The sequence below is a fragment of the Thalassophryne amazonica genome, chromosome 13 (assembly GCF_902500255.1).
Source record: "Thalassophryne amazonica chromosome 13, fThaAma1.1, whole genome shotgun sequence".
Classification (NCBI taxonomy): domain Eukaryota; kingdom Metazoa; phylum Chordata; class Actinopteri; order Batrachoidiformes; family Batrachoididae; genus Thalassophryne; species Thalassophryne amazonica.
The window spans coordinates 57,646,630-57,673,723 of record NC_047115.1 but is presented as its reverse complement, the minus strand read 5'-3'; the positions used below and the strand labels follow the sequence as shown (position 1 = coordinate 57,673,723).

At 40.5% G+C, this 27,094-nt stretch overlaps 1 protein-coding gene across 1 annotated transcript in view; it reads right to left on the bottom strand.

The window, feature by feature from the left end:
- The window catches only part of LOC117522962 (collagen alpha-1(XIX) chain-like), a 256,577-nt gene that overhangs the window by 126,767 nt on the left and 102,716 nt on the right, over positions 1-27,094 (bottom strand). Inside the window, exons 12-19 of the mRNA XM_034184381.1 lie at positions 23,591-23,671; positions 19,375-19,416; positions 14,969-15,046; positions 14,574-14,609; positions 14,357-14,410; positions 14,095-14,148; positions 13,065-13,106; positions 3,764-3,868 (exon numbers count right to left, since the gene is read on the bottom strand). Of these exons, the coding sequence (XP_034040272.1) occupies positions 3,764-3,868; positions 13,065-13,106; positions 14,095-14,148; positions 14,357-14,410; positions 14,574-14,609; positions 14,969-15,046; positions 19,375-19,416; positions 23,591-23,671 (492 nt within the window). The remainder of the gene's footprint in view (positions 1-3,763; positions 3,869-13,064; positions 13,107-14,094; positions 14,149-14,356; positions 14,411-14,573; positions 14,610-14,968; positions 15,047-19,374; positions 19,417-23,590; positions 23,672-27,094) is intronic.

Below are 27,094 nucleotides of genomic sequence, written 5' to 3'. Positions count from 1 at the left end.
AAATTGCGGCAGTGCAGACAAAGTACTTCAAGGAGTGGAAAACACTCACGGCAAGCCCAACACAGTACACTATACTGGTTCTGATACACACACTACCACGTAGTTAACGGGGTTAGCGACACAACTAAACAAATAGCCAGCTTTCATCGAAACAACACAGCTAATGTGCACAGAGGAAAATATCCAGCAGGGCAGCGGCAAGGCGCGCACCCGGCGTTTAGGAAGGTGTACTCACGACAGGCGTCAAAGAATACAAAAAATGGTGAAGCCGTGTCTCGCAGCCTCTGGAGGACGTGTGCAGTGCACGTAGCTCCAACCGAAGGTGGGTTGCGAGGCTACAAGCGAGAGCGGCAATGGCAGCTAAATGCGTTCTCAACCTCTAAGAATGCGAGAAGGTAGAAAAGAAGCGAGCGCTGGGTGCGTCTGGTATATAAAGACAACCAGTGACGTCACCCAGGTCACATTCAATGGTGTGACTTTGTTGGTATATATTCTCGACCTCTGTGCTGCGCACATGTAGTTATCCAAGTGCTAAAGCACCGCCCTCTGGCGGTCAGGAGAAATGAAATAGAACTGAGCATATGTGCATGCAAAGGTTTTAATGTGCAATCAAACCTCCAATATGATAGGGTGACCATATTTTGATTACCGAAAACCAGGACACTCGGCCCGGTATCACAAATGATACTCGTAGATGACTCAAAGATGCTCCATGATGAACAACAATGTAAACCAGAACAATTTCATCACTTTCAAAAAAAAAAAAAAAAGATGTGCAGGACAAGACTTGAAAACAGGACATGTCCTGGGAAAACAGGACATTTGGTCACCCTACAATATGAGGTGGTGTAGTTAAGGCCAAAAGGTTATGTCCAGCTTGGCTAAAAACTTGCAAACTCAGTTTTTCCCAAGTCCACACATTTCATGTTATCAAACAATACTGGTCTTTTACAATGTTTACTTCATTTCCATATAAAGTTATTTAAAAATAATGGTAAAACGACAAGAGTTTTATTTCTGCTTTTGTTCAGTATGTCAGATTTTCAGGGTGTCAGTTGTTCATATATACCAAGTTAACTGCCTTATTAAACAATAAAAAAGATAGCAGAAATTACAGATTACAGAAACTGATATAATCAATTTTAACATGCTTTTGAATTACTACAATAATTGCCATGATTATGGCTAACTGTATTGATAAGCCAACTTGTAAACTCTAAATATGTCTTTATTTATAGTATTGCATATTCATTACTTCATTTGAACTCAGTTATCCAAATGAGGTAATTTGCACTTTATTATATTACTGGATTCATTATAATAAAGTTTGTGAGCAGCGTTAACTGAAGTTTTCAATTATTTCCCCATTACCAATGCAACAGAGACTCCAACCCACCTGACTCTTCAAGACAGATGTTAATTTATTATATAGCAGCAGCAGCAATAGTACAAAAGAAATTTTCCAAACCAGTATTAATTTTGAGGGCATATTTTGGTTTATTTTTCGTCTAGTTTTAGTTGACGAAACATTGTAAGATTTAAAGGTTTATCCTATATTTATTCAACTAAAACTACACTAAAACCAAAACAATTCAGATGACTAATTTAGGACTGAAACTAATTGACATTTTAGTCAAGACTGACTGAAAACATGACATTGTTTTCTTATCGTGGAAATTACTGAAGAAGCACAGCTTTTTAAAAAAAGTCGGTCATCACAGTGCTCCATTCAGGCATCCGTCATCTCTAAAACCAATTTCATAACCCCCCCCCCAATTGTATGTATTGGCATAATAACGCCAATACAAGCAGTGTTCTTAAAGATGTCCCTTGATGTTTGTCTGCTCCGTGTGTGTTTCTCAGCCTGAAACACAGGACACGGTGCTTTATCCCACCAACAACAACCAAAATAAGTGCACGACAAGAATTGAACCTCACTGGGTCATTGTAAACTGAAACCTTTTCAAGAATGAAAAAAATAATGGTTTTGACCGATTATCATTGTTTTAAAATAATTCTTTTCTGGAACATAAAAAAAATATAAAGTTTCTGGTTTCTTTTCATTCCTAGCAAAATGTTGTGTGGGCCGCTGAAGAGGAGGTACTGCTGGCCCACTACCACCAGAGGGCGCCCTGCTTGGAGTGCGGGCTCCAAGCACGAGAGGGCGCCAGATCCAGAGGAAGTGACAGCTGTCACTCATCACACCAGCTGTCACTCATCTACGCCACTACTAAAGCCGGACTGCAACTCCACCTCCCCGCCGAGAAATCGACTACCGTGAGGTAATTCTCTGCTGACTGACACATTGTGTTATTTGCAGCCCTATTCCTGTGGACGGAGCCTTATTTGGAGTGGCGGAGATTACGACGACGACTGCGCCTTACTCTCTGGACAGATAAGTGGTTACACAGGCGTTGCACGAGTGTGTGATTCGGAGGTGGAGGTTCCCCCTCCTAACGGTGTACAGACCGAGAACCACTGAGTGTAAAGACTTACACTCATTCATCTTGTTTCTGCTTTTTGCCAGCAGTACCAGGGTCGACAGTCGAAGACAGAGGTCACCTGGGGATTCGGGACTTGGCGGCTCCGGTGTTCTTCAGGCCGTTGGTGGTGGAAGCCGTGTGGGACGCGGCCTCTCTCTCATCGGGGTCTCCTATCTTCGAGCCTGCCCACACGTCACCTGGTGTTAATTGACTTTGCAGATTTTCTGTATTTAGTTGTGTATTGTCACAACATTAAATTGTTACCTTTTGGCTTACTCATTGTCCGTTCCTTTGCGCCCCCTGTTGTGGGTCCGTGCTACGACACCTTCCCAACACAAAATACCAAAAGTTTCTGGTTTTCGTTTCACAAACCGGTTCAAAGCCTTGCTTCCAGGTATGATAATTTGAGATTACCAGTCTGTTTTTTGGACAAGAAATTTCATCTGCATTGTCCCAGTCTACTCAACTGTAAATGGCTACTGGCTTTGCCTAAAGAGTGGCCTGTGGGTGGAGTCATAGATTCTCATCTACTTCACGCTACAAGAATATGGGGATTTTTTCAGTACACTAAAGATTTTTGATCTGCTCCAGTAGGCCTTGAACTGGATCAAACTTAAAAGGCTATGTCTTCTGAAACTCGTCTCTCAGTAGCTTGATCTTAACGCATTAGTTCTATTTCAGTTGGTTCACATTAGCCAAATGCATTTGCTGAAGAACTAATCTAAGACATCTGGAAAAAAAATGGGAATCGCCACAACTCAGGTTCTTCCTGAGTGAAGGTATACCCTAGAAAGAAATTTAAGGTACTTCTTGCAACAATACAAAAATGAAAGAATACCGACAACATATGGACTTTACATTATTCTGGAACAAGGCCCAAATTACCATCCGAAGATGAACTGGCGACAGAGCTTGAGGCATCACGCACAAATGTGTCATTATCTACCATTAAGGGAGCCCTCCATCACCATGCCTAAAAGGCTGCTGTCTATTACTACAAATTTGACTTTTCTTCTTGAATTTCTGGGAAAGGGATGAGGCAAAACCTAACTGAATATATTTTAAAGTTTTGACCCACTGAAAATGTGATGTTGTAACAAATATGGAAACAAATTTGCATGATCATTATTTTGAATAAAAAGTCTTAACGTGATTTGTTTGGTTACATTCTAAGATCTGCAGAATTGGAGAAATCTGAGTTAAATTTTGAGTCAAGGTGGATGTAAACCTATGGCCATAAGTCTATCCTGCTCATAGTAATACCGGTGAGGGACTATTACCTTTTCTCCCAAAACGCCGTCCACTCCTGGTGCTCCAGGAGCCCCCTTATCTCCCTTCTGCCAAAGCAGCCCTGGGACTCTTCCCTGGCACACACTGCAGGAATTCTGCCAGCACAGACCCAAGTGTAAAAAAAAAAAAAAGCAAAAGTTGAGGCACAGATAAGATTTCATCTTATCAACTTGAGCTGGAGCACTGCATTTTTACCCTATTATGTTACATCCCCAGGGTGGAGGACTCGACCCCAACTGACACAAAGTGTTCTCTAAATGTCTGCAGAGCAGAAATAATGTGAACCCACCAAGAGTGTCTCGATTAGGTGAGTGTTGAACTTTGTCAGACTTATTCAGTATGACATTTAGGTGAGAATCTTAAATATCATTGTCCCCGATCCAGTCTAGTACTGCAGCTAACAGGAGGGAAGCAAGAGCTCTCGGTTAGAGGGAGCTAACGCAGTTACAAGCGGCTTTAAATTAGAAACCAAAAGAAAACGGATCACAGTTTCTGTATCATTAATATTTGTACATCTTCCAAGAGTAAATTTAAATAAACCAAAAAACACAACTTCTTTCAGCTTCTCCGTTTTCACTCAGGGTCACCACTACAGATCTGAATGTTAATTTAGCACAAGTTTCACACAGGAGTCCCTTTCTGACATAACTCTACATTACATTGACACTGTGCCTGCATGGTCTTGAACTGGGAACCTTCTGCTTGGGAGCAACTGCACTAACCACTTGATCTCATCTGCCCTTTAATTAAACCGAAATAACAAATAATAAAACTTATAATTGCTACGTTTGTCTGTTTGGACTTCTGTGGTTATGGCTTCAAAACACAATTAACAATTTCAATCACATTTGGTGGATAAATTCAGTGGACCATCCTCTTGCAATGGAGGTCATGTCAAGGTCATAAGTCAAAGGCCAAGGTCAAAACAGAGGTCACTGTCTGAAACACATTGATGATCATATCTCAAACTATATGAGATACTGAAATATGGATTTCTTTCATAGACGTCTGCTTTCCTGGGGCTAACAAATGTATCAGACCTCTGATGTCAATCACATCATGGAATGTCTGTTTTTCTGTCTGTCCATGCCAATACCTTCAAAACAAAGACAACTGCCATGTCTGTTTGTTTGTTTGATTGTCTGTTTGTGTCTGTGGTGATGTCTTCAAAGCACAATAAACAATTACAATCAAATTTGGTGAGTAAACTCAATGGACTATCCTAAGTTCACAGGAAAAAGTCAAGCTCAAATCAGAGGTCATCACCTCAAATATATGGCGATATCTTTAAATGTCAAATAGCAATTTCAACCAAACTTGGTGGACCAACTCAGTGCTCCTTCATCTCACAAAACATGTCATGTCAATGTCATAGGACAAAGATCAAGGTCAAATCAGAGGGCATAATCTAAAACACATTAATGACCATATTTCAGGGGCTGCGTGAGAAACAGAAGCACAGTTTTTGGCATTAATCTATAGATTGAGGCTCTCGTGAGGGAAGGTAATGTATCAGACTCTCATGTCAATGACATTATGCAATGAAATTAAGCAATGTTTAAAAATTAGGCAATATCCACATTTTTGACCATCAAAAATGTCAGAATATGTGTATGAAACTACTCACAAGTGTGTGTACTCCCATACAACTGTTTAGGCTTCACACACACAAACCCACACACACAATGTTAAACATCTTATCAGTACAGAAAATTATCTTTCTATTTCATATTACAATAAATTGATACAACTGCTGTATCTTTATAGCTGGTGGATGTGAAGCACTGCAATCTTCTAAATGCCGTGTTTTAATTAACTGACACTAAGGTGTTGAAAATATGGATGAATAAAATAAAAGTGGGAGGCAGGGTATACGCAAGACATGTCAGACAATGAATCACCTTCACACCTATACAGTCAGTTCATCCACATCAGCTAACCAGTTCTGCACATTTTTGGACTATGTGAGGAAGACAGCACTAACCATTACCACGTCGCTCTGGAGGCAGAGCAGTCACGGTAAGTGAAATTTAATATGAAATATTAATATTGAGGCCCTGCGACAGACTGGCGTCTTGTTCAGGATGTACCCTGCCTCACACCCTATGACTGCTGGGAGAGGCTCCAGCCCCCCGTGACCCTTAATTGGAGTAAGGGGTAGAGAAAATGGATGGATGGAAAATTGAGTGACTTCGTCCTTAACAAATGGGTGAATTCAACACTGCTGAAGAAACCAGAGCGCAGAGAATGAAATGGCTTCACAATTGTAATGAGAGCTTTATCATAATATTCAGACCGAGTTCAGACACAGGTGCTGCTGGTCAACAAATGACAGTCTGTGTGAGGCAAAACAATTAAACTAAATATGAATCATTCATTTATTTTGCAACTGCACTTTGTTTGGCCTGATGCTTAAATTCACTGGCAAAATGTTAGAACATTTGAGCATGATGCAAAAAATTTAAAAAAATAAAAGTATATATACTTCATCATTGATAGGAAAAACTCAGCTGACAAGGTGTTAGTTTGAAAAATATCATGAATTTGTGAATTAATAGCACTGATTGTTTGTCTCTAGCGTGTAAATGTTTTTAGAGTGCCACAAACCAGCGCTAATGAGACAGTAAACTGTCTAACAGAATGATGAATGGAAAAGTATGGTGAAGGAGGGGGTGAATGAAAATGATCACTGGAATGTAGCAATATGTAATAAAGATTATGCGAGGTACTTATTTTCATGATCAGACTTAAACTGCATGAAGTCCTAATAATTAAGTGTACTGTATAATGCAATCAAAAGAAAAGAAAATCTGACAATGTATGACAGTTCAAGGTTCATGATTAAAATGTACTGTATGTTGGGCTTGACACCAAGGGATCCTTGGTTCAAATCCCAGTCTGACCGGAAAAATCACTAATGACCCTTGGGCAAGGTCCTTAATCCGGTAGTTGCTCCTGGTGTGTCTTGAGTACCTTGTATGCCTGCAGCATCACATCGGGGTGAATGTGAGGCATTATTGTTCAGCGCTTTGAGCGTCTGTTGCAAATGGAAAAGCGCTATATAAATACAATCCATTTACTGTTTATTTCTCTGGTAATACTGGTCAAACCATGTAACCTTGACATCCCAATTCTACATGTATACATATGACCATTAACCTTCAAGTTATTCTAGTGACTAATATGATCTTTATGACCCCATTGACTGTTATATTGGATTACTTCTATAAATGATTGTTTTGGGGTTCTTCATATTTATTAGACTCTCTAATATATTTGTCCACCATCCTTTTCATAATCACCCTGGGCATTAAGAATCAGTCTCAATGCTTGTGCAGCTGTAAATCTTGCTATTTGAGGTCTGTTGGCCATGCTTCCCCGCAAAACAGTAAAATATAATGATTAGAGTTGGCAAATGACAATTCCATCTGAAGCTATAATGTTGAAAATCTCAATCTTCCCGGGGTCATAAGTGACCCAGCACAAGTTTGGATTATACTTGCCATACGGATCAGCCAATCCTTGCAAAATTCTATGAAAAAATGCAGGACAAATAGATTGACAAATTCATGGTAGGAAACATTTTTCTGATTAAAATTAGAAAAGTGGTGCACAAAAATATATGCCCGGGGTCATAAATGACCCCATTTGGTTGCTTGAGGGTTAAGGTCCAGCTCTCCATTGTATTTCTCAAGCTTTCTGTCAATATTAAAGAAGGTGGACATCCAGGTCAAAGTTGTCATGTGACTGTTAATCCTACCCGGTTCTTATTGTAATACTGTCCCTTCCAGCTACAAAGTTGAAGTATTCCTCAGTTTGAATTTAGTCAAAGTCATGCCGAGAAACAGGCCTGGGTCCTCAGAGACACAGCCCACACAGGGGCTCCATCTTGTGAGAGACTCCAAACAAAGCCAACAAATGGTTTTTATAAAGGACAATGTAGGCAATACAGTGGGTGGGTTTTATTCCCGCAGCACCTAAACTTACTGGCTCGCATAGATAGAGGGGAAACCCTGACCCTTGACTTCAGCACACAATTATTCAGTATTTGGTAGAACCTAACTCCTTTGTTTCTGATAAAACCACTTCAGTTGACATACATACTCAAACAGATAACTAAACCTCACTAAAAATATAACCATTTAAGCATAGTAAATACTTCATATAGTAAAAAATCAAATCTAATAACAAATAAACAGATACAGTAGTGTTCAGAATAATAGTAGTGCTATGTGACTGAAAAGATTAATCCAGGTTTTGAGTATATTTCTTATTGTTACAAGGGAAACAAGGTACCAGTAGATTCAGTAGATTCTCACAAATCCAACAAGGCCAAGCATTCATGATATGCACACTCTTAAGGCAATGAAATTGGGCTATTAGTAAAAAAAAAAAGAAATAGAAAAGGGGGTGTTCACAATTAACAGTAGCATCTGCTGTTGACGCTACAAACTCAAAACTATTATGTTCAAACTGCTTTTTTAGCAATCCTGTGAATCACTAAACTAGTATTTAGTTGTATAACCACAGTTTTTCATGATTTCTTCACATCTGCGAGGCATTAATTTTGTTGGTTTGGAACCAAGATTTTGTTTGTTTACTAGTGTGCTTGGGGTCATTGTCTTGTTGAAACACCCATTTCAAGGGCATGTCCTCTTCAGCATAAGGCAACATGACCTCTTCAAGTATTTTGACATTCAAACTGATCCATGATACCTGGTATGCGATATAAGGCCCAACACCATAGTAGGAGAAACATGTCCATATCATGATGCTTGCACCACCATGCTTCACTGTCTTCACTGTGAACTGTGGCTTGAATTCAGAGTTTGGGGGTCGTCTCACAAACTGTCTGCGGCCCTTGGACCCAAAAAGAACAATTTTACTCTCATCAGTCCACAAAATATTCCTCCATTTCTCTTTAGGCCAGTTGATGTGTTCTTTGGCAAATTGTAATCTCTTCTGCACGTCTTTTATTTAACAGAGTGACTTTGTGGGGGATTCTTGCAAATAAATTAGCTTCACACAAGCGTCTTCTAACTGTCACAGCACTTACATGTAACTCCAGACTGTCTTTGATTATCCTGGAGCTGATCAATGGGTGAGCCTTTGCCATTCTGGTTATTCTTCTATCCATTTTGATGGTTGTTTTCCATTTTCTTCCACGCGTCTCTGGTTTTTTTTTGTCCATTTTAAAGCATTTGAGATCATTGTAGATGAACAGCCTATAATTTTTTGCACCTGCGTATAAGTTTTCCCCTCTCCAATCAACTTTTTAATCAAACTACACTGTTCTTCTGAACAATGTCTTGAACATCCCATTTTCCTCAGGCTTTCAAAGAGAAAAGCATGTTCAACAGGTGCTGGCTTCATCCTTAAATAGGGGACACCTGATTCACACCTGTTTGTTCCACAAAACTGACAAACTCACTGACTGAATGCCACACTACTATTATTGTGAACACCCCCTTTTCTACTTTTTTTTTTTTTTACTAATAGCCCAATTTCATAGCCTTAAGAGTGTGCATATCATGCATGCTTGGTCTTGTTGGATTTGTGAGAATCTACTGAATCTACTGGTACCTTGTTTCCCATGTAACAATAAGAAATATACTCAAAACCTGGATTAATCTTTTTAGTCACATAGCACTACTATTATTCTGAACACTACTGTAGATCTAACATGACTGAGCATTGTAATGCCGTGACTGAGTATAGTAATGCTTTTACCATATTTGAATCATGTTAATAGATAGGATTGTGAGGCCGTCGTGTGAGTGAAATATCTTCTGTCTATTGAAAGTGAACATGTCTAAACATGTCCAGTACTGCATTAAGGTACCACTGTGTGAATGAATGGAAAAAAGGACATAAGAGGTAACGCGGAAAAAAACTAAGGTTTGACACAAAGATGAACATCTCCACATCACATTCATCCTAATTACTTCATTATCTACTGCATAAGAATAGAAAATAAATTCTCAAAGTTGGGTGACAAAAGGGTCGTAAAGAGGATGGGGTGACTGATGCTTGTTTTACTTGCCTCAGCTTCTTTAAATAAGGCCAAGTAAGTTCTACGACCACTACCCAGCTTAGAGAGATTGACAGCTCCCAACAGCTCTTCAACCCAAAAATATAACCAGGGTCTGAAGTGAATTTTGCTCTCTACCAGTTATTGGAAGTGGATGAGGGCATACTTCAAGCAGTCTGTCTCAGCTTGAAAACTGAATTCCACTCATGTCTACAGGAGTTATTTTTATATGTTCTGAGAAAATTTCAGCAGTAACAATCCTGTATAAACATTTGTTGTAGGATTGTAGGAGGTATTTTACTAAGCTTGGATTTTTGATTGCACAACAGTTTAGTAGGAAAAAAAAATGGAGCTGGGGAGGTGATTAATATTGTCACAAAAACCTCAGATTAAAGTAGCAAATTCAAGAGAAAAACATACTGTATTCTCTAAGGTGTGTGAAAAAGAACCACAATTTTACAAGAAAACGTTTTGAACATTTTCTGAGATTCTAAAACCATAACAACAAAACCTCTGAAAATAGTGTTTTTAAATCATCAAGAAACTTAAATTTATGAACATACACATGCATATTCTGCTGAAAGGTTTTCGGGATAAACCCTCCTCATACTCAAACATCTAACAGTCAAGCCCATTAGAATTTGGACAGTGACAAGTTTTATTATTTTGCATCTGTAGACCAGGACTGTGCAAAATTCAGAAATGCAGAATTGCAGTTCTGCATCCCGTTTGCTACTTCAGGACAAATGTCAATTCAAATTCAAGAACTGAACTGAAAGAATCATTCTCAATTCAATTCTGAATTGAATCCACCACAGTGGAGTTGAAAGTAAACATGTGCTTGTAGTTTTAATTCATGGAATTTCACAAAAACAGTGCATTAACCATTTATTGGACCATTGGACATTTACGAGGTCTATTAGAAAAGAAACCGACAGTTTTATTTTTAAAAAAACTATATGGATTTGAATCACGTGTGATTACATCAGCCAAGCTTGACCCCTCGTGCGCATGCATGAGTTTTTTCACGCCTGTCGGTGACGTCATTCGCCTGTGAGCACGCCTTGTGGAAGGAGTGGTCCAGCCCCCTCGTCGGATTTTCATTGTCTGAGAAGTTGCTGAGAGACTGGCGCTGTGCTTGACCAAAATTTTTTCAAAAACTGTGAGGCACATCCGAGTGGACACCATTCGAGAAATTCAGCTGGTTTTCTGTGAAAATTTTAACGGCTGATGAGAGATTTTGGATTGTTTCTATCGCTGTAAGGACTTCCCACGGAGCGGGACGTCGCGCAGCGCTCCGAGGCGATGTCGTCATCCTGTTTCAAGCTGAAAACCTCCAAATTTAAGCCTCTGTTGACCCAGGACGTCGTGAGAGAACAGAGAACTTTCAGAAGAGGTCAGAATCAGCAGTTTATCCGGACATTCCACTGTTAAAGGAGATTTTTTTTAATGAAAGACGTGCGGACGGATTGGCGCGTCGGCTCGCAGCCGGCGTGGCGCGTCCGCCACAGGAAAAACACCTCCATGTTGATAACCATTTGTAAAATCCAGGCGGCTTTTGGTGGCTTTCAGTTGAGTGAGTATCTGAGGCATGTTCCAACTTGTCCTTAAGGCTTCCAACGGAGCTGTTTTTCCTGTGGCGGGCGCGCCGCACCAGCTGCGAGCCGACGCACCAATCCGTCCGCACGTCTTTCATTAAAAAAATCTCCTTTAACAGTGGAATGTCCGGATAAACTGCTGATTCCGACCTCTTCTGAAAGTTCTCTGTTTTCTCATGATGTCCTGGGTCTACAGAGGCTTAAATTTGGAGGTTTTCAGCTTGAAACAGGATGACGACGTTGCCTCGGGTCCCACTCCGTGGGAAGTCCTTACAGCGATAGAAACAATCCAAAATCTCTCATCAGCCGTTAAAATTTTCACAGAAAACCAGCTGAATTTCTCGAATGGTGTCCACTCGGATGTGCCTCACAGTTTTTGAAAAAATTCTGATCAAGCACAGCACCAGTCTCTCAGCAACTTCTCAGACAATGAAAATCCGACGAGGGGGATGGACCACTTCTTCCACAAGGCGTGCTCACAGGCGAATGACGTCACCGACAGGTGTGAAAAAACTCTCGCATGCCCACGAGGGTTCAAGCTTGGCTGATGTAATCACACGTGATTCAAATCCATATGGTTTTTAAAAAAAATAATAAGGTCGGATACTTTTCTAACAGACCTCGTATATACATAATATCTCCATTTTCACAGCCCACAAATATTTGGACAGACTACATAATACATAAAACTACATAGGGATTCCTTTTTAACACCCATCACTTTTACAGCCAGTTTTCGTTAAACAAGCCAGGGGATGGATACTTGATCATTTTCAAGTCTCTGATTATGCCTTGGCCTTAATATTCCTTAATCATGAAGAAATAAAAATGTCTGGAATAGGCAGTTCTTACAAACTGAGTGATTGTGCAACAAGGAGAGTCTTGAGGGAAACCACTAAGGCACCCAGGTATAGCCATCTGTACCTATGACTCAACAGCTCTATGGTGGAGTGGCACAGAGAAGCATTGGCTTTGGCATTCCAATACTTATAGAAGCGACTGTACAGTATTTATAGCTTCTTAAAATAGTGCACACAGAATTTCAGAGTGATTGGATAAAATTATAATGTGCAAAGTGTTATATATTTCAACACAGCGGGATCAAATATATACCGATATCAGTTTTGAAGAATTGACAGTTACATATGGAGCTTCAGTCAGTTTTATACTGTGACACAGAATAATTAAGAGATTACTCTGGGCTAGTTAATACAGCATTTGTATCACTTGCGCAAAAAGGTTACATCTGCAGTAAATTTAATGCATGTAGAACAAAAAGGAGGAGTGACCCACTATGGACAAATAAATAAATACATTTTATATATACATACATACATACATACTTGTACACACACACACACACACACACACACACACACACACACACACACACACACACACACACACACACACACACACACACACACACACACACACACACACACACACACACAGGTAGATAGATAGATAAATAATGTTTTTTCAACAGTTCCTACAGACATCCTGATGGGGGCACTCAAGAGCTTTCATTTTTTTCTCCATTCTGACAGCATTTTGTGGCAATAAGATAATGAAATCATCAGTCATTTAATTAATAATAGCCGGCCACCTGTGTGAATATTGCTTTTGATGAGCTCCAGTTTGTGTTTTATGAGATCGTACCTTAAGTAAAGCTCCCATGTCTCCAACAATTGGCAACGCCGTCTGGGGAGAAAGAGCACATCAGTAAAACGTGGACACAGTCAATGTCAAACTGCAAAATGTTGATATTTTCCAAATAGTCTGTTTGACTTTTTTTTTTTTTTTACAGCAGAACTGTATCTTGACAAAGTCTCAAAACATCACATTATGAGATAATTTTACAAGCCTGTAAAGGAAATAATTTTGCTTTTTGAATAGATTTCATGTAGTTCATGTTGCTCGCACCATTTCACTATAAAACATTTAATGCCAGCATACCGCCACATATTTTTACTGTGAAACACATGCTGTCAGAATTCCTTGCGATTGAGTTTTACTTTGACAACAAGGAGACGTTAGCCAAAATCTGTTTTTGCTAACACCAACAAATTTTCCACTATTTGTACAATGTTTCAGTAAGTACATAAGCTGAATAAAATCTTATATTTGTTGTGAGTGCAAGTTTAAATAAACTGTGTTCAGGAGGTGGGATACTGGATTTGCTGTTTCAAATATTCTGTTCTGTTTAATTTTATCTGAGTCTTTTCTAATAACCTGTTTAATAGGAATCCTTTTATTTTCATATAAATGATAAGCTGATTTTTTTAAAAAACAATATGAAATACTACATTCAAATAATAATATAACATAAGTACACCTCTTTGTACATCCCACCTTCAAACACAACCTCATACGACCATCCATGAGAAATCTATTTAAGCTCCCAATTTTCTACAGGAATACAAACTTTCTACGGGCACTGCACTAGTGATGTTAAACTGCAAAATTTGCAATGCTGTGATATAAACATAACTGCATGTTTTTAGCACTCCCTTTATAACTTCATAAAGCCATCAATGGACTTTTTTTGTCATACACTCCAACACCTTTATGAATAGTGTTGCAGGACTGTTAATGATCAAACTTTGGCTGTGCTCTGAATAATTATTTTTAATTAAAGCTCAACTAATTTGTATGCTAAACTGCAAATGAACAAATAGAATTTCCTTACCGGTTCTCCAGGAGGTCCAGGAGGTCCTGGTGGGCCTGGTTTACCAGGCGGACCCTTTAATCATGACAAAGAAATTAATTAACAACCTAATAATTCTGCTTTGACACCCTTCTCAGCTTGACTTTGTGTCTGTGTGTGTGTGTGTGTGTGTGTGTGTGTGTGTGGGGGGGGTTATATATCATATTGGTTTGTTTTTCATTACATTTCCAAATGCCTCTAACCACCATTTTTTCTGAAATGCGGGACAGACGGATTCACTCACCTCTCTTCCTGGAGCTCCGGGAACGCCGGATAAACCCGGAGTTCCACGAGGACCCTAAAGAAACATGCATATGAATGAATAATAATAATAAAAAAAACCTACACAAGCTGCCAGTATTTTTATTTTTTACAAAAATAAAAATGACAACTGGCCATGAATAAGGGGAAAAATGTTGACTGCAAATATATTCTTTGAGTGGTGCACATGTTCCACAAACCTCAATTCCTGGTTTTCCTGGGGGTCCAGTGGGGCCCTAGGAAGACATCATACATCTTGTTAAAACATGCTCTGTTAACACTTTGGCTTCAATAAGAGAATTGTGTGAAACACCTCTTGCTCTATTGATTGTCTGTCTACAACAGCCCTACATTTCAAAAATAAAATCGCACCCACCCACAATCTAATCACTGAGAGCATACATGATGAAGGGAGAGTGTAGTACAGCAGTAAGTCACAGACATGACCAGCGCTCCTAGTGCATTTAATGAACACTGTTCATAGTATTGAAAGAGGACCCCTTCCTGTTTTATTCCCCTTGTACAGAACAGACTGTGACCAGAAATGTATTTTTGTAATGTCAATTACAAGTGAAGACATCATCGTGATACTCACAGGGGGACCTGGGACCCGCTGCCCTGGTTCACCTTTTTCACCATGTTCTCCTGGCAATCCTGGGACGCCTCGCTCACCCTGACAAAAACAAACATCCCAAATTCTTAGTAAACCTGCACAGTACCGTCATTATTTTGTCACATTTCATCAAGCTTGCGCCAGTTGTTTTCACAAGTGGTAATAATGTTTGCAGCCAAACGTATTCCATAGACACTGTGGAGGAACTCCTTAAAAAGATCTTCACATCTCCAAAAAATGTTGATGTTTCATTTAAACGGAAAGGAGCTGCAAATGGCTTGACATGCCACTAATTGTGAATGACGTATTGGCCACGTCAATGTGTGTCGGTGCTGACAGAATTAGGAGCAATAACAGGGGTGTAACGAATTCATGCTACTTTGTTTCTAATTGTAATTAAGCTGCATTGACATGTGTGCAGTTGTAGTGGCTTGCTCTGCATTGGGTTGTGTTTTGACGCCTCCCACTTGTTCCCCTCAGGACACAAACTCAATCTCCGGCATGGGAGGTGGACACTCTGACGAGCTGGCTAAAAACCCAGACTTTGGTCTGAGCGGCCAGAGTATCCTTTGGCTGTCAGGGGAGTGAGGCCTATGGACGATCATATGCACAGCGACTCCTGTTGGCCTCCGTCACACAGTCTACTTTGGATGTTTTCAACTCTTAAACTTGCTTACATGATGCATGGGGTTGGGTATCGAAAACTGATTCTTTTCAAGAATTGTTAAGAAATCATTCAATCCACGACATCAATAGCCTTTTAGCTTAATGATTCCCTTACCTGTCCTTCGGAGCGGCCGTTGTTTTTGAGGGTGTTTATTGGGAAAATGATCATTTCTCTGCGTGGATTGCAGACCCGCTACAGCTTCTGCAATTAACCACTTCTGCAGCGGCTCTGCTTGAAGCAACAAAGCAGTGCTCAGCTTTTTCGTCGGTTCATTGCTTCGCTGCTTTTCAGAAGCAGAAAGTTTGCTTCTTAACCCCTCTCAAAGCCATTTAAAATGTCAATCGCGAGTCACTTTTATGCAGATTAAAGTCACTAACTGGGACTCTTGTCTTGTTGTGGGCAAGAAAGGAGAATTGTCCACCGCTCCGTTCGTACAGCTCCAAACACTGCACCTCTCTCTGCTGAGTTAGAAAGTCCAGTCGGAATCAATAACATCTAAGCGAATTGCCGTTTTAAATCAAACAACACCTCTTCCAAATGATGGAATAAAGACAACAAACTACAACAGACCAAAACGAGACGTCCTCCGTTCATTATGAATTACATTGGTGTTGATGTGCAGCGCAGCCGGCTGCAAGAATTCAGCTCAGAGTCTATGGAGTTATATTTGTCTCAATATCTGAAAGGAAATGCTTTTGACAAAAACTACAGAATTTCTTTATTTCTATTTCTGTCCAGAGATCTAGGATCCACCATGTACAGATTTTATTTATGTCCAGAGATCAAGGATCCAGTGACTAATTTCATATTTATTTACTTTAAGACTCAATAAAATGTTTTTGACGTAGAAAAGCTGTAACGACTATTTCTAGTACACAGAAAATTCAGAGGAGGTATTAATAAGAGAATCAATAAGGAATCGGATTGATAATGGCATTGATAAAATCCTATCTCTAATGATGTAGTAGGTGCCTCTGATGGGGAGTGCGAGATGCATCAGTGTTGGAGTGAGAACTGGGAAACATCCTATTTCAGTGACTGTCAATAATGCATTCACTGACTTACCAATTGCAAACTATTTTACTGTAACTCTAAGCCACTCCTCCCGCTACTGAATGGAAACATGCACTCCCCGCAGTGTTAATTTAACGCTCCCATTCAAAGTAGTATTAAATCAATCCATTCGTAGTGTTGTATCAACTTGAAGTGTTAAATATAATTCATCAGCATTACTAGTTAATTTACACTGTGAAAAAGTGGATTTAACACTACTGAATGGAAACATGTACTCCTCGCAGTGTTAATTTAATGCTCCCATTCAAAGTAGTATTAAATCAATCCATTCGTAATGTGAGTGCGAGCCGAGTGTGAAGCCGAGTGTGAAGCGTCCGGGATGAAGATCAGCACCTCCAAATCTGAGGCCATGGTTCTCGACCGGAAAAAGGTGCTTTGCCCTCTTCAGGTCGGTGGAGTGCCCTTGCCTCAAGTGGAGGAGTTTAAGTATCTCGGGGTCTTGTTCACGAGTGAGGGACGGATGGAGCGTGAGATCGATAGATGGATCGGTGCAGCGATGCAGTCGCTGTATCGGACCGTCGTGGTGAAGAGAGAGCTGAGTAGGGGGGCAAAGCTCTCGATTTACCGATCGATCTACGTTCCGATCCTCACCTATGGTCATGAGATCTGGCTCATGACCGAAAGAACGAGATCGCGAGTACAAGCGGCCGAGATGAGTTTCCTCCACAGGGTGGCTGGGCGCTCCCTTAGAGATAGGGTGAGGAGCTCGGTAACTCAGGAGGAGCTCGGAGTCGAGCCGCTGCTCCTCCACATCGAAAGGAGTCAGAGGTGGCTCGGGCATCTTTTTCGGATGCCCCCTGGACGCCTCGTTGGGGAGGTGTTCCTGGCGCGTCCCATTGGGAGGAGGCCCCAGGGGGACCCAGGACACGCTGGAGGGACTGAGTCTCTCGGCTGGCTTGGGAACGCCTTGGGGTTCCCCCAGAGGAGCTGGGGGAGGTGTGTGTGGATCGGGAGGTCTGGGCGGCTTTGCTTGAGCTGCTGCCCCCGCAACCCGACTCCGGATAAAGCGGAAGAAAATGGATGGATGGATGGATGGATGCATTCGTAGTGTTGTATCAACTTGAAGTGTTAAATCTCATTCATCAGCATTACTAGTTAATTTACACTGCAATAGGGTTGATTTAACACTATTGTGGCTGGAAATATATGCACTCCCTACAATGTTAATTTAACAGTTTCTACCTTCTACTGCCACAAGATGAAGGCAACAATATTGCAGCATATGGACAGTCAGAAGGTAGGCAAGAAGGAATGAAGTATAAACGTGTTCAGTGATGTGCCCCTGACACCGTTTTTGCTTATCCCATGGACTTCACCGGAGTTTCACGTTTGATGGTGTTAGGACAAAACATGCTGTACGCTGGTGTAGAACAGGAGTTAGCAAAGGTGGTGCACACAAAAACCTCTGACCAAATAGCACACACACACACCCACACACACAGTCAGAAAAAAAAAAGACATTAGAAAAGCTAAAGAAATATAAGACCTCTAAAAAGGGGTTACTGCAGAAGTCAGATTGTGGAGCTTTTATGAGATGTGTGATGAAGCGCTAGAATGTCAATCAATGAATCAACACTGTGGCTATGGCTAGAGGTTGTGGAGCATGAATCAAACATATTATGTTACGCCTACATTTATTTTGCTTATGTAAACTTAAATTTAAATGTACTATTTAATTTCATGTCAATGTTTTGTTCATTGGTGAAGTTGTGTTGAGTTGGTGAAGAAATGGTTCCTCTGATAAAAGGCTGAACTGCACCCAGAGAGTGTTCTATGGATATTGACCTTCACTGGTTCTTGATCCAGAGTGTTTTTTTTTTATGCCAGTAGGTTATGAGATCTTTTTCCACAATCTTAACGAGCAAAAGAGATTAAATCTGACAGTAAACAAAATCACAACCCGGTCAAAAGTGCTCAGAGAGCACAAGGACATAACGGCTACATTTCAAAGTATCAGGCAGGAAGCGAAAATATTACACAGTCAAGCCCTGTAACAGTAAAATAGCTGAACTGATTTCCATAAAATTTGCCATTTTTATGTATATTAATACAGGGCCAGACATGTCACTTTGAGCCCTTGATCGTGATTGTTGACCGATTCCAACTAGGTATCTTGCTAAAATTCATACTGGACATTGATAAATGCAGGCAAATATAGGCACAGAAAACCCATGCAATGACAACAGTGTATGCGTCTGGTTCTCCATGGTGGGGGGTGGGGTACTGTCATGGCTCCAGTCTTATTTTAGAATCCATGTTATTTTGTAAACTTTTCATTAGTGCTCTTATTCTGAAGGGCCTCCTATGTTGGTTTTTGATTTCGTTGCTGGTGAATGTATCCACAACAATGAAGTCATTACAGTGGATACATGAACAGCTTAGAAACCCCATCTCAGTTTTAATGGAAGTGAAAGTGAAATCTCTGACACAGACTGTGGGTCTGGATCTTTCCCAAATCCAAACACTTTTGTTTCACTCTCAAAACACACACTGACACAAAACATTCACCAAAACTTTGTGAGTAATCCTGTCAGCAGAAATACAGACAGACAGACAAACAGCCCGAGGCAAAAACAGAACCTCCTTGGTGGAGGTAATAAAATAAATGGTTGTGTTGTTCCTGTTACACCACCACTCTGCTTCCTACCTTGGGCCCACGAGACGCTCTCGATAGAGGCAACCCATCGCCCTACAAAACAACAGGAAGAAGGCATCAGAATAGCAATTCACATTCATCAACAATTCACTTTGAGACCCTCGGTGCATCCCAGCTACAAAAACAAAAAACACATCTAGTGAATTTAAATGGTAGCTCCAAGAGCTGCACAAACAGTGCAATGTCATGAGCTTAGGTGTAATATTGTTTTACAGCATTTTTAATGTATAGCCAGACCTATAATGCTGTAGGAGAAAGGACAAAAAAAAAGAAGCCTGACTGGAACTGTGGCTACTGTAAGCATTATTTACTGTACAATCCAGAAGAGACATTGATTTTTGTGGTCAGCATGTATTAGTGTAACAAGACCGACACTGCACAATGTAAATCAGCTGTGCAGAAGTCGCGCTCCACCTACCACAGCAATTCTGCTGTTTTATCAAGAAACCTAATTCAACTCAAACATCAAATGGAGAAAAGTAAATGAAGGCGCTTTGGGAGACGAATAACATAAGCGTGCCGCTGTGTTCGCTTCATATGCATCGGCACCACAAAAACAAAACATTATTACTCTATTGTTGTGAAAGATTGTTAATCCATGCAAATAACACAAGTCAAAAGAAACAAAGAGTAATTTGGTCATTACTCGTTTCACGGAGAAAATCAAAGTAGCATTTCCTGCCGGAGCAGACTGACTCATTAAAGAATCAGGTCATCCGTATTCTGCTGGGCTTATTAGCTTTTTTTGTCTTGCTTTCTACAACAAAATATGCAGAATCCATTGTGTTCTAACTGTATTGACACACAAATGATGTGTGTCGAGGACTTTGATTCTGCAGTCAGGTTCATAAGTACAACCCCTGGCAAAAATTATGGAATCACCGGCCTCAGAGGATGTTCATTCAGTTGTTTAATTTTGCAGAAATAAAAGCAGATCACAGACATGACACAAAACTAAAGTAATTTCAAATGGCAACTTTCTGGCTTTAAGAAACATTATAAGAAATCAGGAAAAAAAATTGTGGCAGTCAGTAACGGTTACTTTTTTAGACCAAGCAGAGAGAAAAAAATATGGAATCACTCAATTCTGAGGAATAAATTATGGAATCACCCTGTAAATTTTCATCCCCAAAACTAACACCTGCATCAAATCAGATCTGCCCATTAGTCTGCATCTAAAAAGGAGTGATCACACCTTGGAGAGCTGTTGCACCAAGTGGACTGACATGAATCATGGCTCCAACACGAGAGATGTCAGTTGAAACAAAGGAGAGGATTATCAAACTCTTAAAAGAGGGTAAATCATCACGCAATGTTGCAAAAGATGTTGGTTGTTCACAGTCAGCTGTGTCTAAAATCTGGACCAAATACAAACAACATGGGAAGGTTGTTAAAGGCAAACATACTGGTAGACCAAGGAAGACATCAAAGCGTCAAGACAGAAAACTTAAAGCAATATGTCTCAAAAATCGAAAATGCACAAGAAAAACAAATGAGGAACGAATGGGAGGAAACTAGAGTCAACGTCTGTGACCGAACTATAACAAACCGCCTAAAGGAAATGGGATTTACATACAGAAAAGCTAAACAAAAGCCATCATTAACACCTAAACAGAAAAAAACAAGGTTACAATGGGCTAAGGAAAAGCAATCGTGGACTGTGGATGACTGGATGAAAGTCATATTCAGTGATGAATCTCGAATCTGCATTGGGCAAGGTGATGATGCTGGAACTTTTGTTTGGTGCCGTTCCAATGAGATTTATAAAGATGACTGCCTGAAGAGAACATGTCAATTTCCACAGTCAGTGATGATATGGGGCTGCATGTCAGGTAAAGGCACTGGGGAGAAGGCTGTCATTACATCATCAATAAATGCACAAGTTTACGTTGATATTTTGGACACTTTTCTTATCCCATCAATTGAAAGGATGTTTGGGGATGATGAAATCATTTTTCAAGATGATAATGCATCTTGCCATAGAGCAAAAACTGTGAAAACATTCCTTGCAAAAAGACACATAGGGTCAATGTCATGGCCTGCAAATAGTCCGGATCTTAATCCAATTGAAAATCTTTGGTGGAAGTTGAAGAAAATGGTCTATGACAAGGCTCCAACCTGCAAAGCTGATCTGGCAACAGCAATCAGAGAAAGTTGGAGCCAGATTGATGAAGAGTACTGTCTGTCACTCATTAAGTCCATGCCTCAGAGACTGCAAGCTTTATAAAAGCCAGAGGTGGTGCAACAAAATACTAGTGATGTGTTGGAGCTTTCTTTTGTTTTTCATGATTCCATAATTTTTTCCTCAGAATTGAGTGATTCCATATTTTTTTCCTCTGCTTGGTCTAAAAAAGTAACCGTTACTGACTGCCACAATTTTTTTCCTGATTTCTTATAGTGTTTCTTAAAGCCAGAAAACTGCCATCTGAAATGACTTTAGTTTTGTGTCATGTCTGTGATCTGCTTTTTTTTCTACAAAATTAAACAACTGAATGAACATCCTCCGAGGCTGGAGATTCCATAATTTTTGCCAGGGGTTTTAGTTGAGGAGCGACAATTTTTGTAATTCTGCCTCTGTACACCACCACAAAGGAGATAAAATGAACCAATCGAGATGTGATTGTAGCGTTGACGTTTCGCTCATACCATAAACAATGAATACAATGATTTTTTTTTTGAATGACATGACAGAGAAAAGTGCCAAGGAAGACTGTTTGCAAAAAGGGTTCCTTCAAACAAACCAACAAACAATTTAACTATGTGTGGTTTTTGAGGTTTTTGCTGGCTGGCTGGCTGGATGAATGATTACAAAGGGTTAAACGTTAAAGTTGCTCCAATTTTGGTAAAAAGTGGTACAAATTACTGGTTAAGCTATAGGATTAATAAATGGAATTGTTTGACTGTGTTGAATGCTTGGTTTCCAAAGTAAAGGCTCATTATATTCTATGATATGTGACATATGTTACCCCGTAAAATGATACCTAAGCATGACACATGGTGCAAACTATTCCTTTTTAAAAACCATAAAAACATCACTTTTTACCAAAATTAGAGCAATTTTAACTTTTGAGCCCTGTAAAAAACTGAAATTGACCTTTGTCAACATCCTTGCTGTTTTTAATCCCATAACTCCATTACATTCAGTCATAGATAGTCCAAACCATACCTTTTTGGAGTCTTTATAATCAGACAAATAATGTGTTATAGCTTCCAATATGATTGGAGCATCTTATAATTTTGACCCCTGTGTAAATCTTCCATTTACCCCTACCTGGCTGCCTATTGAAAATTCAAATGGCCAATCAGTTTTTTTCAAAAGAGTAATGCCGAAGGAGTATTTGTGCTGAATTTGGTGCTTCTATCACCATTTGCAGGATTCCTGTGTATTTGCTGCACCAGTTTTATGTAGCTTTGCACCCAAAGCACATCTTTCATTTCACCTCCATTGTTATGGAGTACAGAGACAAAATTACAAAAATTGTGTCACTGCCCATCTACTTAATTATGTTAGTGTGCACAAATGGACAATGAGTGTCTCTGTCAGTTTTTAGTCAACCTTAGTTTTTAGTCAACCTTAAAATATACAGTAGGAGGCACTGTAATCCACATAGTTGTCTGTATTCCCATCCTGTTGCCATATTCACAATGCTTCAGTACATTAAAGAGATAAAATACGTCAGCCTGAATGTGGACTTTCCTTTACTGCTCAACTGAACACAGCACTGGTTGCTTAATGAGTAGGTCTGCTGTCAAGTTTACTGTTTAGTTCAGCATTTCTGAGAGCAAAATCCATGATTGTTTAACGCCACAGAGTACTTACAGGTGATTGAGCAGCATAAGCGCCATCAGGGACGGAGGCCTTGACTGTGCACGTACGCCGCAGTTTTGCGACATGGTAATGAACATTTCTACATTCAAAGCCATGCCCATAAAAGAGAGCGCTTCAACAGCTTTAAGCGTCAGAATGGGTAGGTAGGTGATTACACAGACTGGAGATATTCAATGGTGGATCACTTAACGGTATTACATCTCCATAATGTAATGACAGCTATGTGGCTGCAGGAGACGCCTACTGGATCTGGAATGTGCCGACTGCTTCACCAGTTGTTTATAGATGATCGACGCTTTGTGAATGCATATTGATTATTTTTCCTATAAGCACTTTCTACAATCAGATATCAGTGACTGCAAACAACACCGTACCCACCATAAAACCAGTACCAGCCTCTCCAGGTTCACCCTTAGGTCCTGGAGGTCCCGGTGGCCCCACCACTCCCCCGGAATCTCCCTGCAGGCAGACACACCAAATAGGTTTCACACCATAGTGACAAAATAGACCTTTTCTGAATGGACTGAATGAATTAACACAAATGAGGATTCGTAAAACCGATCATACAAGCCTATTATTGTGGCAGCTTATGTGATGGAGAATCATCGGCTGTTAGCCTTGTGGTAACAGTTTTTCAGGCTGCTTGAGATGCTTTCATCACATCTTCACCGCATTACAGTCAGTCAAGATTATGATCATTCCAGAACATGGCCATCTGTTGTGAGTGTTCTGTTATGGCACGGAACTGAAGCAATGCCACAGACTTATTTACTGCTTTGTTTGTTGGCGTACCAGTGATTACCCACAATGCTGCACTGCTCTACTACAATAAACATGAAGGGCCATTTTTCGCTCACCATTCAAGCATAAACATTTTCACAACATGGTTTTGTTTTTACAACCTCAAATCAGAAAAAAGTTGGGACAATATGGAAAATCAAACAAACAAACAAAAAAACAAAAACAAACAACAAAATATGCAGTGGTTCTTAGATTTCCTTTGGCTTTTATTTCATTGCAGACAGTAGGAACCCAATATATTTCACGTTTTGTGTGGTCAACTTAATTTCATTTGTTAATAAACATCTATTCCTGTATTTTTAGCCTGCAACACATTCGAAAAGCAAAAGTTGAGATCGGGGCCATTTAGGGGCAGTAATACAAAAAGGTAAAACAAAAAATAAATTATGTTATTTAAAACAATGTATGTCAACAGGTGACTGCAATCATAATTTGGTACAACAGCATTTTTCAAGAAAGAGTGAGTATTTGATGTCAACAAATAAGATAAGATCAACTTTATCCCGAAAGAAATTATTTTGCCAGAGTACCATGCATGGGAAACTTAATTAAATGTTTAAAAACAGTGTTCCTCAAAGAAAGATTGGGAGGGATTTGCATATTTCTCCCTCTACAGTGGATAATATCATTAAACAATTCAAGCCATCTGGAGGAATTTCAGTGCGTAAAGTGCATGGGGAGCAAGCCTAAGCCCACCATCCGAGATGTTGGATCCATCAGATGGCACTGTATCCAGATGTGTCATTCATCAATATACAAATAATGTTTATGAGTTCAATGGTATGAATATTTCATGAGGTGAAAGCTGGAACATACCATTCAACGAGGCAAATTTCACCAAATTAAATATTTGTTCCATTGAAAGAATGTAAAAGCATTCATTTTTTGTTTTATATAATGGCTAAAATAGATCCTTGTAATTTTTATATTATATTAATTTACAAACAACAGAAATGGTGCATCTGACTTTGTGTACTTCCAAAAACAACAACAACAAAAAAGGACTGTGCACTTCCTCACTCCAGTGAAAAATCATGTCAGAAATTTGTCCTGCATCACTGTTGCTCTGACATCAACAATCCTACAAGTACTTTAAATAGGAGTCCAAAAATAATTCTGACGATGAAGTCCGCAATGCTATGCATCAACTTTGTGTACTTCCAAAAAACAACAAAAACAAACATACGTCAGTGCAGAAAAAAAAAAAAATCACATCAGGAATTAGTCCAGCTTTTCATTCTAACTTCCTCCTAACAGCTCTTCATGCCTCCAGACAGCTTACAGAGCACTGGACTTGTTTTTGTTTGTGTGTGTGTTAGAAGAATTAGCACCATCAGTTAGCACATTCAAATCATCGTCCGTCAGCAAAACAAACTCCGCACTAGTGGGGGCAGCAGAGTGCAATGGTACCACACGTATGGAACCAAATTGTGCACTACAAAAAGTGCACTACAACAATGCACAAAAATCCCAAATTAAAGAACTGATAACACAGAAAAAGGTGAAATTTATACTCTAGTGCAATTTATACTCGGGCCCATTCACACATAACACGAAAGACGCAGAAACCGGAAGAAAATCTGCGAACTAATGCACTGTGTCGTGCACTGTGTCGTGCCTGTCACCACACTGGCGATGGTCTCGTGCATGCTTGTGTGCATGCATGAACACAGTGCGCAGCTGGAATGTGTTGCACCACATCACGTCTTTGCTGTGGAGAAAAAACAAACAAACAAAAAACAGCTGGAACGTGTTGCACCATATCGTGCCTCTGCTGTGGAGAAAAAACAAAAACACACACACCATATAAAAACACCGCATTTTATTGAATCCCTCTTATCAAGTGGACAATACAAGTATGAGCCGTCTGTTCCTCTGTAGATGACCCATGGTCACAGACGTACAGTCATGTCATTACATAAATAAAACAGTGTGATCTCATGTCCACATCTGTCAGCGCTGCCCGCATGTCTGGCCCGACACACATGTCCTATGAGCGGCGCGCTGCAGGACAGACACCGTGTCATGTGGAACAGAGCTTACATGGGTGACGTGGCATTCAGATCACCTGCTGCGTGTTCACATGATCTGATGGTCCGTTTCACCTGGGTCAGCCCGGCAATGTGCGCGCTGTGCGCTCACTTATTGCAGCCCGTTGCAACAGCGATTTATGTTTTTATGTATTTCCACATGAGGACAGCAAGCAGACATACGCGCATCACAGTGGAGAGTTGTAAGGCCATGTCTGTCAAAACACGGTACATGCTCTCCAGCCGTGATGTCCAGAACCAGAGATCTCAACAGCTGCTGCTGTCGGCAGTCACGCACCCTGCCCGTTCAGCGCACACACCAATGTGTCACTCTCCATTTCTGTGTTATGTGATCATGTTTTTTGTTAGTATACCTGTCCTGGCTGTGGTCTCTGTGTTTTTAATGTGACACGTCGTGTGCACTGAGCTGTCCTTTGCAGCTGTCAGTGAGTCTCTGATCAGCGATCAGATGGGAGGCGGCTCGCTATGCTGTGTGCACTCAGACGTGGCTGGCCAGTCCCCACCTGTACATACATATCAGCATTACATGCAAGCGTGCCCCCCCCCCCGCCATGCCATATGTGTTGCGGAGTGGGGGGGGCGGGACAACACACGCGATACACACGCACGGCACATGTGTTGTGGGGGGGGGGCGCAACACGTACGATACACATGCACGGCACGTTTTGGAGGGGAAGTGACACTCTGGCATGCCACATGTGTATTGCTTGGGAATGCTACACTCGTGGGGCCACTTAGACAAATTTCACATCCAGCTCGAAAGTGGTCATCTGCTCACTATTTTCGTGCCAACAGCGCAAATGGCCACACAATTTCTAGATGTCCAGTGTGCAATGTTGGATGATTGTGTGTGTCACCTGGAATTTGGCCGACACCTGCTGTGAGAGGGATTGAATGGCCTCTCACAGGGCACACTCTGTCTTTCGGCCACTGCTGTGCACGGTGCTCGGAATAGTTGCAGCGACAGGTGTACGAGGCAGCCCCGATTTTTCAAGAACGGCATGCAATTCCTCCTATGTGCGCTAGTCAG